The 16265-nt window shown below is 54.6% G+C and overlaps 1 protein-coding gene across 5 annotated transcripts in view; it reads left to right on the top strand.

Annotated features, from left to right (window-relative positions):
• Positions 1-14961, top strand: part of ABCC8 (ATP binding cassette subfamily C member 8) — a 78860-nt gene extending 63899 nt beyond the window's left edge. For 4 of the 5 annotated variants that reach the window (XM_036258151.1, XM_036258150.1, XM_036258148.1 and 1 more), the window contains exons 23-39: positions 599-724; positions 1607-1706; positions 1935-2176; positions 2278-2444; positions 3530-3599; positions 4082-4239; positions 6205-6297; positions 9103-9205; positions 9752-9865; positions 10262-10382; positions 10529-10659; positions 11551-11629; positions 11833-11941; positions 12331-12434; positions 13159-13292; positions 13751-13813; positions 14324-14961. In XM_036258151.1, coding sequence (XP_036114044.1) covers positions 599-724; positions 1607-1706; positions 1935-2176; positions 2278-2444; positions 3530-3599; positions 4082-4239; positions 6205-6297; positions 9103-9205; positions 9752-9865; positions 10262-10382; positions 10529-10659; positions 11551-11629; positions 11833-11941; positions 12331-12434; positions 13159-13292; positions 13751-13813; positions 14324-14461 — 2052 coding nt within the window. In that variant the 3' untranslated portion in view covers positions 14462-14961. The remainder of the gene's footprint in view (positions 1-598; positions 725-1606; positions 1707-1934; positions 2177-2277; positions 2445-3529; positions 3600-4081; positions 4240-6204; positions 6298-9102; positions 9206-9751; positions 9866-10261; positions 10383-10528; positions 10660-11550; positions 11630-11832; positions 11942-12330; positions 12435-13158; positions 13293-13750; positions 13814-14323) is intronic. The other variant, XM_036258149.1, reaches the window with a different exon arrangement.
• The last annotated feature ends 1304 nt before the right edge of the window (positions 14962-16265 follow it).

Raw genomic sequence — 16265 nt, 5'->3', positions numbered from 1 at the left:
TCCATGGTGACCCCGACAAGACAGGACAATCCTTAATCCAAAGTCAAACATGGAGGTACCACCCTCCCTAAACCACCATGAGGTGTGTGGGGCCGAGAGGTGCAGAGGTAGGTGTCTGAATTAATCACAAGTCTACATGAGTGCGAAACACTGAGTGTTTCTAAAAAAATAAGTTTTATTGGTTTCAAAGAGGCATGGCCGCACACATTTAGACCAACAGGTGCTTTGCCAAAACGGGTGGAACTTCCCAGACCTGCCTCCAGGAGGAGCAAAGGGTAGTGTGCAATTAGCCCATTGAGTGTATAAAAGCAGCTGCCACTGCTGCCTTTCAGATAACAGACAGCTTGACCAGGATGCAATAAGTTGCTCTGCAAACCCTCTATCAACCGGGCAACCATTGACAATTACCCCCTCGATGTACCAAATTTTCAATCCTGGGAGTGTGCTGGTAGGTTAGCACTACCGGCTCACTGCGGAGGCCACTTGTGGTGGGGAAAGAATGGATGTGTGCCACCTCTGACTCCTCGGTCAGGTGGGGTGTGACCTCCAATCCACATCCACAGCCAGCCCTCCGCGGGGTTTGTTTCTGCCTTTCCAGATCATTGCTATGAAGGATGGCACCATCCAGAGGGAGGGCACACTCAAGGACTTCCAGAGGTCTGAGTGCCAGCTCTTTGAGCACTGGAAGACCCTCATGAACCGGCAGGACCAAGAGCTAGAGAAGGTGGGTATATCCTATGGCCAGTCAGCGACACCCTGAGAATAAGGTTCTGCTAGAACTAACCTCATAAAGGCCTCCCCACCCTTACTGGCTCCAGGAAACTCCCCAAAGGACAGATACGAGAGCTAAGTATAAACTTGCCCTTCTCGGAGGAGAGCCAGTACCCATGCCCGCTACCCAAGGCAGAATCAGGTGGATGCCTTCCCCTTATCCTGAGATAGTCGGACACTATTTAGTTTACAAAGTTTCAGAAAATCAACTCAAACTGGCTAAGCAAAGAAAAAAGAGGGGAGTTAAGGATTTATTGACTCATGAAACCAGAAAGTCCAGGGGTGTCATAGCTTCAGGTAGAGTTGGACCAGTCAGTTAAACAAGGTCCCCAGGGATCTGTTTCTCCCCATCCCTTGGCTCTGCAACCCTCAACTTGGCTTAATTCCCATGGTAGCAGTGAGGGCCTTTGGCAGTCTTAGGTTTACTTTCTCCTGGATCAACAACTGCCAGAAAGAGAGTGCCTCTTTCAGAATTGTTTAGCAAAAGCCCAGGGCTGACTCCCATTGGTCCGATTTGGTCTTGTGCCCATGTCTGAACAAATCACTGTGGCCAGGGATGTGATGTGTGGATTGCCCACCCCTGGAGCCAGGGAGAATGACCAGCCCACCTGAGTCAGAGAGACTAAGAATAAGGGGGAGGTGGTCTCTCACAGGGACATTGGGTGGTGTTAGCTGATGAAGAGGAAGGCAAGACAAACATGTGTTCATCTGGACCCTCCCCTAGGCCAGGGCAGCCTGGAAATTAACACTGTTCATTACCAGGGATGGTTGCCCCCATCCTCCCTTCCCCCTCTGCGCACATGAGGACCTGAGCCAGGCCCCATATGTCTTTCAGGAGACCATCATGGAGAGAAAAGTCCCAGAGCCACCCCAGGGCCTGCCCCGGGCCATGTCCTCGAGAGATGGCCTTCTACAGGAAGAGGAAGAGGAGGAAGGTACAATTACTGGGACTGGGAGTGGAATCATGGCCTAAGATCTTATCCTTCACTGGGAGACTGAGGTTTGAGGTTCTGAGGATGATAAGATAGTATGCCTTTGATTATACCCTTTCCCCTCGGTGTGTCTCAGTCTTCCCATCTGTAAGTGGGCATAACATACCCCCTGGTTCACTCTCAGAGGGATATGAAATGTGAAGCCACAGGGTAGGTTCTTGCGGCCTGCAGAGGAGGCAGCCGAGAGTGAGGAGGAGGACAATCTGTCGTCAGTGCTGCACCAGCGCGCCAAGATCCCGTGGCGAGCCTGCGCCAAGTACCTGTCCTCCGCTGGCGTCCTGCTCTTGTCGCTGCTCGTCTTCTCCCAGCTTCTCAAGCACATGGTCTTGGTGGCCATTGACTACTGGCTGGCCAAGTGGACCGACAGCGCCCTGACCATGAGCCCCATGGCCAGGAACTGCTCCCTCAGCCAGGTGCGGCCAGCTGCCCCAGGGCAGGGGCCGGGGGTGGGGGGGTGGAGAGAGCTGAGCCACGGACACCCCCAGGACCCTGTGTTATTCTCTGCCTGGCCCAGGAATGCTCCCTCAACCAGACAGTCTACGTCATGGTGTTCACGGTGCTCTGCAGCCTGGGCATCGTGCTCTGCCTGGTCACATCTGTCACAGTAGAGTGGACGGGGCTGAAGGTGGCCAAGAGGTTGCACCGCAGCCTATTGAACCGGATCATCCTGGCTCCCATGAGGTACCCCTCTCCCTGTCCATGCTGGGGCTGTGGGCAAGTCACTATTGGGCCTCAGTTGTCCCATCAGTAAAATGGGGCTATACAATCTCTGTCACCAGCTGTTGGGCATGACTCAGGGAGCCTCAAGTATGGGTAAGAGTGCCCTCCTCAGTGAAGACAGCAGAGGGAAACTGGCATTTACTCAGCCAGACAGTGTTAGGCTTTCTAGATGGTTAACTCATCTAATTGTCACAACATTCTTCCAAAGAGTGTCTGCAGGCTCTGGGCAAATGTTAGTTTCCCTTCCCTAGGCAGGTGCCATCATCCATCTCCACCCACGAGTTCTGCTCTCCCACTTCTCTCTGTCCTCCCTCAGCCAGCCTGCAGGTTCTGACACTGGGGACACGGTGTAGCTGTTCTAATCTGTAATGACATGGAGAAAAACCCCAAAGACCACTTGGTGTAAAAGAAGTCACTGCCCAACTGGCTAGCCAATGCGCTTAAAAAACACAACAGGTGAACATGTCATCTGGCCCCACCCTTGGCAACGCCAGACCTCGCCATCTGACTATATTATTCGCTTTTCAGGCCCTTCAGCTCTCTGTGGCCCAGAGACGTGGCCTCAAAGTTGACTTACCCTCTGTTTGTCCCAGATCCGTGGTTCTGAAATACTCTGGTCAGAGTTAGGCTGGCTCTGTGTCACAGCTAGAGTGATGACAGCCAGAGTGGCCTTGCAGGGTCAGCCAGCTGACTGCCTGTTCCTGGGTCCCTGTTCCCTGACTGGCTGTCCCTCTGGTGAGGACTCTGTGTCCCGGGGAGGACAGCTGCTGAGTGAGTCAGGACTAGTGAGCGGCTGAGAAAGGTGGCGGTGGTCACACATGGGCTTGATAGTTAGAGAGGCCAGCAAGGGCCCAGCTCCCCTTTGGGCTGTTGTGGGAATTCTCAGGGGCTCAGGCCAGATGTCTGCAGACCTGCAAAGGCCACCACCCCTGGGAAGTTAGATCCAGGGATGACTCCAGACACCAAAATGAAAGAAATAACTACCCTCATTCAATAAACAGGAAAAAAATCAATAAACAAATGAGTAACTTCTAGTTGCCTCTTAGGTTTTTTGAGACCACACCCCTTGGAAGCATCCTGAACAGATTTTCATCTGATTGTAATACCATCGACCAGGTACACAGGGCTGTGACCCATTTCTCCAGTTCAGAGAGAGGCCGGGCTCCTATCTGTTGTTGGCTTCCCTATCTGGTGACCTGGGCCCTAGGGGAGGAACCCAGTGGCCCCTAATCTGATGATAATGCTGCCCCAGGGCCCACCCCCGAGGCCTTCGTAATAAGGCTGAAGGAAACCACATCCCTTTGGCTTCCATCCAAGAGCTCCTGGCTCACTCCAGTAAGGTTCCAGCATATGCTGAACCAAGCTGACTGATTTTGTGGGGGATATTTATTTTGATTCAGCCTGTGGTATTTATTTGCCATTGTACTAGATAGTGAGAAGACAAAATCCTGACTCCTGCCCTCAGGGAACCCACAGTGTAGCTGGAGAGAGAAGACACATGTAATAATGTGAGAGAGCAAAGCCTGGTGGCAGGTAACACTGAACATCATGGAACACGGAAACTCACCTCCCTCTGTCACCCTCCCTCCCTCCCTCAGCACATCCCATCCACGCTGGAGTGCCTGAGCCGCTCCACCCTGCTCTGCGTCTCCGCCCTGGCCGTCATCTCCTATGTCACACCTGTGTTCCTCGTGGCCCTCTTGCCCCTGGCCATCGTGTGCTACTTCATCCAGAAGTACTTCCGGGTGGCGTCCAGGTGATGGCATCCTGTGCCAGCCTCTGAGGCTGGGGCTGGGGTGGGAGATGGGGGGTGCTTTGCAATGGGTAGTTTGGTACTCTTGATAGAGTCCTTATCATAAAAGCAGTAGAGCCCTGGCCAGTTTGGCTCAGCGGTTGGAGCATTGGCCTTTGGACCAGAGAGACCCAGGTTCAGTTCCTGCTAGGGGCACATACCAAAAAAAAAAAGTAGTAGAGTCATATTCCCTATGAAAAGGAAAATGGATGAGAAGGAAGTGAAGTGCCTTGTATTCCACGATCCTGATATAACCGTGTGTCAGCACACACTGCAGTTAATCTCTGGACTGTTTCCTTGGGAGCCGTGGTCAGGAACGGAAGTGCTAGATCAGGGTGTATGTGTGTGCTTCTCTGTCATTTTGACAAAATGCTTCTCAGGAGGGTGTATGAGTCTGGCGACCAGGCAGATTGCTGATGTGTGAAGTCAGAGGTCACCTGATGTGAGGGGTGCTATGGCAACCCCGCCTCCCAGGCTCGGGGGCCGGGAGGACCGCTGGAAGCCTTGACCTGAGGGCGTCCCTCACCCCACTCCATGATCACACTCGCCCCTGTGGGCCTCGGAGCCATGCATGCCTCTTTTCTCCTCAAAATTTGCTAGGAACATTCTCTAAGAATTTTTTCCAGGAGTCTATTTAACTCCTAGATTCAAAGATCTGTTGGGACAATTTTAAAGATCCTCTAGGCCAGCATTTCTCAAGCTGCCTATTACAATCTAACCGTGGGTCATTAAATCAGTATCATAGATTACAACCGGCATTTTAAAAAGATGAAATAACAGAAAATATCAGGCCGTAGTCACATAGTCACAGTAAGCTTTGCTTCATGAAAGCTTTGTTTGGGTGGCATAGGGGTGTATTATGATATAAAATATACTTCTTACTACAGGCTGTGGTCAGAAAGGTTAAACACTTTTCCCAAGTGCAAAAGTTGGTTAAAAACTGAAGTCAAAATTCTGATTAGCAATAATAATTAAATTTAGGTACATCTTGGCCCCAATTACCTTGACCACAAGGATCAATATTTGCATAAATGGCTTTTTGCCTGGATGATCCAGAATCCTTGGTATCCAAAAGAAACATAGTACATGAACAGTCACAAAGTCACAGTGGCTTTTTTTTTTAGTACTTACCCAAGGATATTTTTCTATTTATCTTCAGAGAGAGTTGGGGGTGGGGGGAGAGAGACACATCGACTGGTTGCCTCCCACATGACCCTGACCAGGGCTGGGGACCAACAGCAACCAAGGTATGTGCCCTTGACCAGAATCGAACCCACGATTCATTGATCTGCAGGCCAAGGCGCTAACCGCTGAGCAACTGGCCAGGGCACAGTAGCTTTTTAAACACTGTTCAAGCTGAAATACGAAGTTAATCTCTTCTGCCAGAGAAGCTGCCCTGTTCCCCTGCACCCACTGTGGCCCTGGAGACGGCGGGTCCCGGAAAGCTGCTGCAGCCCACCCTGGCCTCCCGGCACCGAGGCGCTCGTCACGGTGCCGCTGTGGAGAACAGGAGCGATTCCGTTTTCGTGGAAACGGCTGGCCTTTTCCCCTCAAGGAGCTCTTTAGATTCTGCCCTGTGATGTGCTGAAACCTACTGTGATTACCGGGGAGGGGACTGGAAGCTGTGAGCTGGCTTTCCCGTTCCTTTGACTAGCTGGCTCAAGGTTCAGGGTGCAGCAGAGGGGCAGGGACGGAGATGTAGGCGGGAGGCCGGTGATGCCCAGGATGGCAGTGACTGTGCTGCGTGCTGGCTGAGCACTTCACACAAACAGCTGTCCAGTCCCCACAGCAGCTTGGTGGGGTACTGCCATCGACTTCCCTCTTTATGGCTGAGGGACTGAGATCTAGAGGTGAAGCCATTTGCCCACAGGGACAAAGGCTGAGCCTGAGACTGTCCTCCTAACCATTTCCCTCCCTCCCCCGGCACAGGGACCTACAGCAGCTGGACGACACCACCCAGCTCCCGCTGCTGTCTCATTTTGCTGAAACTGTGGAAGGCCTCATCACCATCCGGGCCTTCAGGTACCAGAGTCACCCCGGGGTGGTGGGGATGGGGGTGGGTCGGGTGGTCACAAGTCATGAGACTCAGTTCTCAGGGCTCCAGTTAGGAAGGCCCAGGACATGTATCTCCCCACCCTCCTCAAACAAAAAGGCCCAGATGATGTCCACCAGAGGGGTTAGGGCAGGTGGGCTTCACTGTATGACCCAGAGAGGAAAATCAGCCCTGCAGCCATGCCCAGGCCCTCTGTGAACTAAGGCAGGATTTCAAAAGAAACAAGGCTGGGACAGGTACTCATATATCAATGCTAAACAGGACCTTACATCAAGGGTCAAGCATGAGGCCGTCTTTGAGAATCTCCTGTAAGCCAAACGCTGTGCTGAGTTCCTTCCGTGCCAATCTCCTCCATTCTGCCCTGCAATCCAAGGTAGTGACAGTGACGAGTCCCATTTCTCAGATAAGGAAACTGAGACTCAGAGAGCTATGCATAAGGTCCCACAAAGCCCAGACTTGAACCTGTTCATTCATTCAACAAACTTAACTGAGCACTCACCATGTGCTAAGCCCCACGCCAGGTGCTAAAAAAAAAAAGATGAGCCAGATGAGCCCTTGCCCTGGAGGCATGTACAGTCCAGCTTTGAGCAGGCCAGGACAAACCCACGTGACAGCTACTCTGAGAGAAAGGACACAAGCTGTGGGAACACACAAGGGGAGGATAGTCATGGAAGGCTTCACAGAGGAAGTGGTAGTGGAGCTAGGATTCAAAGAGTAGATAGAGTTCCCCAGGTTGGAGAAATGCCCTGAAAACTGTAGTGCCCCTGCCATTCTCTTGCCACCCTGAGTTGTGATGTTGGGCTGGACAGGAGCATCTGAGGCTGCCCGGGGAGGGAGGGGACTGTTGCTCCCCTCCCTAGTCTTTGTCGGATGTTTTAGGGCATCTCTCCTCCAGCCAGACAGGTCAGAAACCCCTGACCTGAATAGTTGGGCTCTGGTATCTAAGCCTCAACCAGAGAATGATTCCAGGTTATTTTTAGGATGGCACAGCTGTGCAGGGTGTGACAGGAACTAAGCCCTGTGTCCAAGAGTAACCCTAGGGCCCAAGGACCAGCTGAGAGGGTCCGGGGAGGTTTGCGTCTTCTCCACCCAACCCCCAAAGTCCACCTGCAGCCCTGGGAGAGGTGCCCAGGTCCCTGGTGTTCACACCCTGGGACCTGTGGGAGATCCTCTTAGGAATCTTGTCTGAGTAAAGCGAAGGAAAGCAGAGCTTTATCCGGCCTTGGCTCTGCTCCCTGGACATCTCCTGCCCCCTGCAAGCCTGCGCTGTTTCTGTACAGAAGCTCCTTGGAGCCTGGCACGTGACTCTAAGGTCTCCTCCCAGACCCCTTCTCAACCTTGAACTTCCCCAGTTCCTTCAAATTCCAGGCCCCTTGACACCCCTGGGCCTAGTATCCACTCTGTTTTGGTGATGTCTGTCTTATAACTGGTGTCTTGGAGGCCTTTAGGCTGGGCCTGGAGCAGAGAGATTGTGACTTTCCAAAGTGGGCCAGACCTCTCAGTAGAATCCCAGTGAATCCCAGCATCCTGTAGCCAGGCCCAGACCAAGCCTGTGCTCAGCCAGAGGAACTGTTGGCTTTGACACACTGTACTAACACAATGGATGGTCTTTAAATAAATGGAGAACTTTATAATCCCTTGGATGTGTTTAATTCATTGGCTTTTGCCCAGCAGCCCGCCCCGTTGAGAGCTAAGTAGCATTTATTGATTGTGCACTTGCCAAGTGCCAGCCCCGCGCTGTGCTGTGTGTGTGCGCTTGGGTTTCCTCCTCACAAGAGCCCCACGACACAGTTACTGCAGCCCCGCACTCGAGTGAAGAGCAGAGATCCAGAGAGGCTGAGTAACCAGTTCGAGGCTACCCAGTGAGAGCTGGAGCTGGGCTTGGAACCCAGCCCTGCCTGGCCTTCTGGTTTCTCTAGGTGGCCCTGCTTTCCCCCAAAACTTTCGAGAGTACCCAGCACCGGGCTTAGTGTTGGGCTCAAAGGTTGCTGCAGTCCATGTAGGAACTATTAGTATCTGATGAGGACACTGAGTCTCAGTCTTGACACACAGCCGTAAGTAATGGACTGGATTCCAACCTGGGTCCACATGGCCCCAAAGCTGGGGCTCTTTCCACCATCACACACCTGCCACAGAAGCCCACCCTCATCCTCACACACTCACCCCTCAGACCAGTCACATACCCCGCCCGTCACACACATGTGTACCCTCACTTACACATCTTCAACACCTACTTAAGCTCTTCAGACGTATGGCTTCACACTCGCCTCAGACACATTGCCCCCCATCCACCCTGTGGCTGTGCAAACACACACTCTCTCACACATGGTTCAGTCGCAGGCCCTCCCCCAGAAATAGTCAAAGCAGGACACCTTCCAGGAGTGAAAAGCAAATGCCCACCAAGGCTTGTCTGGAGTCGCTCTGAGTCCCGTCAGCTGTGTCCCTGAGACCAGCGCAGAGGTGGCTTTCATGCACTCACTCATTCATCATCAAACAAATGCTCCTGCCCCTCCTCTGGGCCTGGCTGAGCCAGCCAGGTCTGAGGAGGGCGGGGGACAAGGAGAGTGAGGGCAGGAGCCCAGGCTGCTCAGAGAGGAGGCAGATCCATACGTAGTAACCTCAGGAGAGAACGCGATGAGGGCCCGAGGGCAGGAAAGAAGCCTCCAGAGTTCCTTGTACAGAGAGATCTCATCTACCTCAGAGGGTCAGGGAAGGTTCCCAGAGGCTACGTGGACCAAAAGTATCCCCTCAGACCGTCCTCATCCTCCCTCCAGGTACGAGGCCCGGTTCCAGCAGAAGCTCCTCGAATACACAGACTCTAACAACATTGCCTCCCTCTTCCTCACGGCTGCCAACAGATGGCTAGAAGTCCGCATGGCAAGTACCATCCACTGGCGCCCGGGCCCCGGAACAGGGGTTCTGATGGGGGGGTTCTGCAGAGCAATGGCCAAACATGGACCAGAAGGTGGGAAGAGGTGTACAATACCTCTCTCATGTGTGCACGCAGGGTGGGCACCAAGCCTCCTGCTTCTCCCACCCTGGTGGTCCTCCCAGGATCTGACCTGAGCCCCCTGTTCTCCATATGGTTGCCTGGGGACTGTGTATTGAGGTGTGTGAATAGTGAGAATAGGTGTGTGTTTAACTGTGATGAGGGTATCTGAAGTGGGTCTTGTTGTGTACATGTGTGGGCCAGTGGTGAGGCGCGTGTGCAGGTGACTGGGGAGCATGGAGCATAAGCTGTGTACAGGCATTGTCGCCTGGGGCGCCGGCCTTCACAGGCCTCCTGTGTGTCTGCTGGTGTTTACGTGAGTTTAGGGGCTGGAGCTGAGTCTCAGCTGAGCTACTGTCTGCCCTGAAGGGGAGGTGGGGAGGACACTGTGGCTTCAACGCCCGAGGGCCCAGGCCAGCCCCGTCCCTCCACAGGAATACATTGGTGCCTGTGTGGTCCTCATCGCAGCTGTGACTTCCATCTCCAACTCCCTGCACAGGGAGCTCTCTGCTGGCCTGGTGGGCCTGGGCCTCACCTACGCCCTAATGGTGAGTGGCAGCAGCCTAGGTCAGGGGAGAGATCAGAAACTGGACTCAGAATCCCATCACCTTTTCCAAATGTGATGCCTCCCAGGCCCTACCCCAAGCTGCTTTGAGTCTGATGCCAGAGGGACCATGCAGGCAGGAGAGCTGACTGCAAGGCCCTCCCTCTTCACCCAGGGCCCAGGCCTCAGATGGGTGGTGGGTGAGGAACTCATTCGCTGTGATCCTCCCTGTGCCTCTAGGAAAGGCCACTCTAGACAGCTGTCCTCTCTGGACAGCTAGCCACTCTGGACAGCAAAAGATATTGGGGGTCCTGGCTCCTCCTCGGCTATAAGAAGAGCATCCTGGTGGCCAGGGACCGGACCACGTGGTCACTGACTGTGACCGGCTCACTCTCCACAGGTCTCCAACTACCTCAACTGGATGGTGAGGAACCTGGCGGACATGGAGATCCAGCTAGGGGCCGTGAAACGCATCCACGGGCTCCTGAAAACTGAGGCAGAGAGCTACGAGGGGCTGCTGGGTGAGGGGTGCTGGAGGGCTCCTGGGGCGAGGGCCAGGAGGAGGGGTGTGTTGGGCTGAGGGACCAGGAGGGGGCCTGGGGGTAGGGCATACTCCTAGATACCGCTGTGGCCCACGCCTGGTGGCTGACCCCCGCTCGGCCCCCAGCACCCTCGCTGATCCCGAAGAACTGGCCGGACCAGGGGAAGATCCAGATCCAGAACCTGAGCGTGCGCTACGACAGCTCCCTGAAGCCCGTGCTGAAGCACGTCAACGCCCTCATCTCCCCAGGACAGAAGGTCAGGGGCGGGAGGGTATAGGGCTGGCAGCCCCAGAGACACCTCGCGCCCTCCAGGGCCCTTCAGGTCTCACACCCAGACCTTCAGGTCTCAGAGCCCCCAAGCCCCTCACCTGATGTGGCTCAGCCCACCTCTCCCCTCCCTCCTTCTCCCCTTCTCCTCCTGCTGCCCGCAGTTACCAACCAAGGAGGACACCCCAGGCTTCCCTGATTATAGGGACTTGGTCAGCGCAACCCCTGACGGGACTCTCCCAGGGCACTGCTTCCTGAGCCTCAGAGCAGGGCCCTAGGGGCAGAGTGTGAGGCCACTCTTGTCCTGGGGAGGGAGCCTCTGTCTGGCACTCTGCCGCCTCTCTGACTGATTCCCTCTTCCTCACTCCCACTCTGCTCTCTGCCACTGCCCCTCTCCTTCCACCGCGTTGTCACTATCTGTCTCTGTATTCGTTCTTTATTGTCATTGCTGTTGGCACTCAAGGGCCAGGAAGCGATGCGGACAGAGATGGCTCCAGTTCAAGGTGGGACACACAGATACATCCCTGCACCACACTCAGCCACCCCAGGCCCTCCTGTCACACCCTTGCACATAGAGACACTATAGTGCCCCCAACTCCCCTGCAGCCACGTACCAGGCACAGCCAGGCCCACACCCAGGCCTAGGCAAATGGACATCTACACCCTGCACTTGCTTGTGGGCCCCCACGGGAGCCCCCTCTAGACCCACTGCAGGAAACAAGCCTAAACCCAGGGCCCAGCCCTGGCCAACCAGAAGCTGGTGATAAAGCCAGGACAAGAAGATCCACTGTGACCTCCCAGCCCTGCACACCCCCACAGCTAGCACCAGAGGCTCCCAGCGCCCCCGGCGCCCTCAGCATACCTGCTCCTCTCTTTCCAGATTGGGATTTGTGGTCGCACAGGCAGTGGGAAGTCCTCCTTCTCTCTTGCCTTCTTCCGCATGGTGGACATGTTCGAAGGTGAGTGGTGTGGCGGGCACCACACAGGTACCCGCAGCAGCCAGACAAAACCTCAGTCTTGATGTATGATCAGATGTCACAGGGGCCCAGCAATCACTGTCTCCCCCTGCATCCTCATTGGGACTCAAGTCCCAGGCTGAACCCGACCCCAGCACCACCATCCCCTTCCTTGGTGCCCCACCTGTGACATGGCCTCCACGCAGGGCGCATCATCATTGATGGCATTGACATCGCCAAACTGCCACTGCACACTCTGCGCTCCCGCCTCTCCATCATCTTGCAGGACCCCGTCCTCTTCAGTGGCACCATCCGGTGAGCCCCATCGCCCTGCCCAGGCCTGGCTCAGCTCCATCCATCGAATCTGGGGCACAAAGTGGAGGGGTGGACACGGCCAGGAGCACTTAGCTGAGTGCCCCCCTCGCTGGGCAAGCGGCCCTGCTCAGGCTCCAGGCATGAGGGGCCGGCGCCGGTTCCTCAGAGTTTTACCCTCATGCCCCTCTCTTTCCCATTAGCCCTGGGCAGGCACTGGTCCCTAGGGGTACCCAATGCCACCACCTCAGTACCCAGCTCCCAGCCAGACCCCAAGTCAATCAGTTCTCACTCACTGCTCTCTTCCCCAGCCTCATCCTCTGCAAGTCTCCTGGGAATGGAGCCAGGAGCCTGCTCCCCTCCCTAAGGGGGCTTTCTGTGTCACCCTCCAGATTTAACCTGGACCCAGAGAAGAAGTGCTCAGACAGCACTCTGTGGGAGGCCCTGGAGATAGCCCAGTTGAAGCTGGTGGTGAAGGCGCTGCCGGGAGGCCTCGGTAACTGCTGGTGGACAGCTGCAAGGGCCAGGGAGGGAAAACTCATGTTTTAGGTTTGCCCAGAGTTTGGAGTCTGAGGTCTGGCAGGACCCCAGGGACCATTTAGTCCTACCTTTCACCATGTAGGAGCTCAGAGAGGTCAAGTGACTTGCCCCAGGTCACACAACTGGTCAGTTCAGGATCTGGCACAGAGAGGACAGTGGGGTCACTGTGAGATGAAGCTTGCAAGTCCCCAAGACCATAACGGTATGCTCAGACCTGCCCTTCCCTGTCCACCTGCCTGCCCAGATCTTCCAGAAAGAAGACTGGGAAATCACAAGCACAGGGCACTCATCAAGGCTCCTGGGAAGACTGCCCCGACCCCAGTGGTCAACAGCCTTGCTGTATTTGCTGCGGCCCCTTTAACAGCAGAGGCTGGCCCAGCCTTGCCTTAGTTCGTCACCAAGGCCCCCACACCTGGGGCACATGCACACTCAGTGCACACACCCCTCCCAGAGCTGTCCAGGGCCCCAGCAGCACCAACTCCAGAGGGTGCTCTTCTCACGGTCACCCATGCAGGTAGCACCATGTTGTGTAAGGCAACCGTACACACCTGTACTCACCACACACACCCACATATTTGCTCCTGTACAGACATTTCCCAATACCCCCAAGCCACACTATCTACTCTGCTCACAACAGAGGATTCACTCAGCCCTGCCCCTCCCCCTGGGGCTGATTTCAGATGCCATCATCACAGAAGGCGGGGAGAATTTCAGCCAGGGCCAGAGGCAGCTGTTCTGCCTGGCGCGGGCCTTCGTGAGGAAGACCAGCATCTTCATCATGGACGAGGCCACAGCTTCCATCGACATGGCCACGGTTGGTCCTGGGCACATCCAGGGGTGGGGGTCTTGGAGAGCGTAGGGGTGTTGAGGGGAAATTTGCACAAAGTAGCCCTGAAGTTCAAATCGCCTTGACCATCGAGGCCATTTGTGGCAGAAAAGGCAAAGGGCTGGGGACCCTGACTCCAGCTCGTCCTAGGGCATGTTCCTGACCCACATACACACACTGCACACAGATCCACAGAGACTTCACACCTGCCCCCCACCACACAGCACACCCCACACATGCTCACAGCATACCTACAGGCACAGAGCTGAGCTCCTTGAATGCTAGGATCCTGGTCGGTTCTGTGGGGACTAGGGGCAGACTGGGGTGGGGGGTGGGGCCTGGGATTGGGGTCAAATGGGAGCTTGGCCACAACCCTGGGCCCCAAAGCTAGGCCAGGCCACATCCACTGAGCAGGTGAGCCAACAGCTGCTGCTCCAACCTGGCAGGAAAACATCCTCCAGAAGGTGGTGATGACGGCCTTCGCAGACCGTACCGTCGTCACCATTGCGGTAAGGGGCTCATTGATGAGGTGGAGGGGGAACATCCAGAAAAAGGGGAGCCCTTGGGCTCACTGGGACCTGGTAACCAAGAGAGGACCCTGGAGCAGGGAGGGCAAGGAGTCTGGAGGGCTTGCAGGGACCCTGGATTGAAGGATTTGGAGGAGGGGGGTGGTGCCTGTCCCTCAGACCTCCCTTCTCATTCTTCAGATTCCAAGGCCCCCACCAACGCCATCCCAAGGCCTTGTGAGCTAGACTAGGGTTCCATCTCCATAGGAAATGAGGGATGGGGGTGGGTCTCTTAGACTTGAAGCCTAAAGTTTGGGGCAGAGCTGAGACTTGGTGAGGAGAGAGGATGTCATTAGTGGAAGGAAGACTTGGAGTCACAGCCACCCCAGGAAAGGGCAATCACCACAGAGATGGGCATCTGGTCACGTGCCTCCTCCTCCAAGCTGCAGGAAGGATGCCCTCAGCTGCGCCCTTTCCCCACCACCCTGACCAGCCCCCTCCTGCTCCATGCAGCACCGTGTGCACACCATCCTGAGTGCAGACCTGGTGATCGTCCTGAAGCGTGGTGCCATCCTCGAGTTCGACACGCCAGAGAAGCTGCTCAGCCAGAAGGACAGCGTCTTTGCCTCCTTTGTCCGTGCAGACAAGTGACCTGCCGGAGCCCAAGCGCCACCCCATGCCCCATCCTGGCCCCACCTCCTGCCTGGGTTTTCTAACTGTAAATCACTTGTAAATAAAGAAATTGGTTATTTCCTACCATAGGCCTTGGTTCAAGCGGGCAGGGGCTGGGGTGGACTGTGTGCCCAGTGGAGCCAGCATGACTGGCATCAGGCAGACCTAAAGAAACTGTGTGAGATGGGCAAAAGCAGGTTTCCTCGTCTGTGAAATAAGGGTTGTATTAGTGTGCTAGGACTGCCATCATAAAATAGCAAGGATTGCATGGCTTACACAACAGAAATTTATTTCTGACAGTTTGGGAGGCTGAAAGTCCAAGATCAAGATGTTGCAGATTCCGTTTCTCCCGAGGCCTCTCTCCTTGGTCGCAGACAGCTACCATCTAGCTGTGTCCTCACATGGCTGTTCCTCTGTACGCACATCTGGCGTCTCTCTCTTCGTGCCAGAATACCAGTCATCTTAGATTAGGGCCCCACGTCTATGACTTCATTTAACCTAATTACCTCTTCACAGGACCTCTCTCCAAATAGTCACATTGGGGAGCTTCAACATATGAATTTTGGGGCAACCCCTAACAAAAGTTATAGCATTTTGTAATTGTCTCATCAGGTAAGGTAGCAGATCTCCTTATAGCTTGGTCCCCTTCCTTCTCACTTTAACTCCTCAACTAAAATTGTGGGGCCTCAAGTACTCTGGATTAGTACTATTTCCCTTGCAAATGACAGGACCCCAACTCCATATGGCTTAAACAAAAACTGGAGTTTACTGTCTTACGTGACTGAGAAGGGCAGGAGGTGTACTACTTCAAGCACAGCTGGATCAGGTTTGCCATCAAAGGTGTGTCTCTGTTTCTGGGTTCCATCGTCCTCTCCCTCCTCAGTGGCAGATGGCCACTATCAGCTCCAGCTTATGTCCTACCCTTCTGTAAAAGAGATTCTCTTTCCGAATAGCTCTAGCAAAAATCTTGGGAACAAATCTCAGTCGACAACTTGCATCACGTCCTTGCCCCCAGTCACTGTGGTCAGAGAGTTGGAACAAACTGATTGGCTAGGTCTGGATCACATGTCCCCATCTCCATCTCCCATGTACAAGCATTCAGAAGTAGGGGACAGTGGCCCCTCAGAGGGAAAGCACAGTGCATGCCACAAGTCAGCCAGGTGGTGGCTGGGAGATGCTGTGGCCCAGACTGGGGAGACCAAAACAACAGCTGTCTCCAGACTCCATCTGCATCATGAAACAGGATAGCACACCTGCCCTCAGCCAAGAAATGGCAGGTGCTCATTTACATATCATTTAATTATCATTTACATGTTGCCTTCAATACTGGCTGTATCAGGCCTGGGGTGCAGACTCAGGAGTCTTGGGCCTGCATTCTTCTTGTATGCAAGGGGGTCAAAACCATACAACATAAGTAAAACCCACCAGTCATTGGAGAGGGGTCCAGCACAAACCCTTTTGGATGTTCTAAGAATCACAGGAACTCAGAAAGGAAGAGTACTGTAGGTACTCCTGGGAGAGACAGGATTTGGGTTAGGCATGGGAGGGATAGGAATTAGATAGGCAGAGTCAGAGAAAATGGCCCTTGGAGTGGCACGTGGGAAGCATAAGATCAGAGATCCTTGAATGCCAGGATAGGAAGTCTGGGATAAGCCTATGAACAAAAGGGAAGTGGAGAAGTTTTGTGAGTAAGAAAGAGACTTGACAAGTGCAGTCTTTGGGGGAGGTGAGTATGGGGAGATGAGCATGAGGAGATGTAGGGTGGAACAGGGCATGAGACTGA

The sequence above is a fragment of the Molossus molossus genome, unplaced genomic scaffold, assembly GCF_014108415.1.
Source record: "Molossus molossus isolate mMolMol1 unplaced genomic scaffold, mMolMol1.p scaffold_m16_p_13, whole genome shotgun sequence".
Lineage (NCBI taxonomy): Eukaryota > Metazoa > Chordata > Mammalia > Chiroptera > Molossidae > Molossus > Molossus molossus.
Note: the sequence above shows the minus strand (reverse complement) of the source record. Positions and strands in the feature narration are given on the sequence as shown.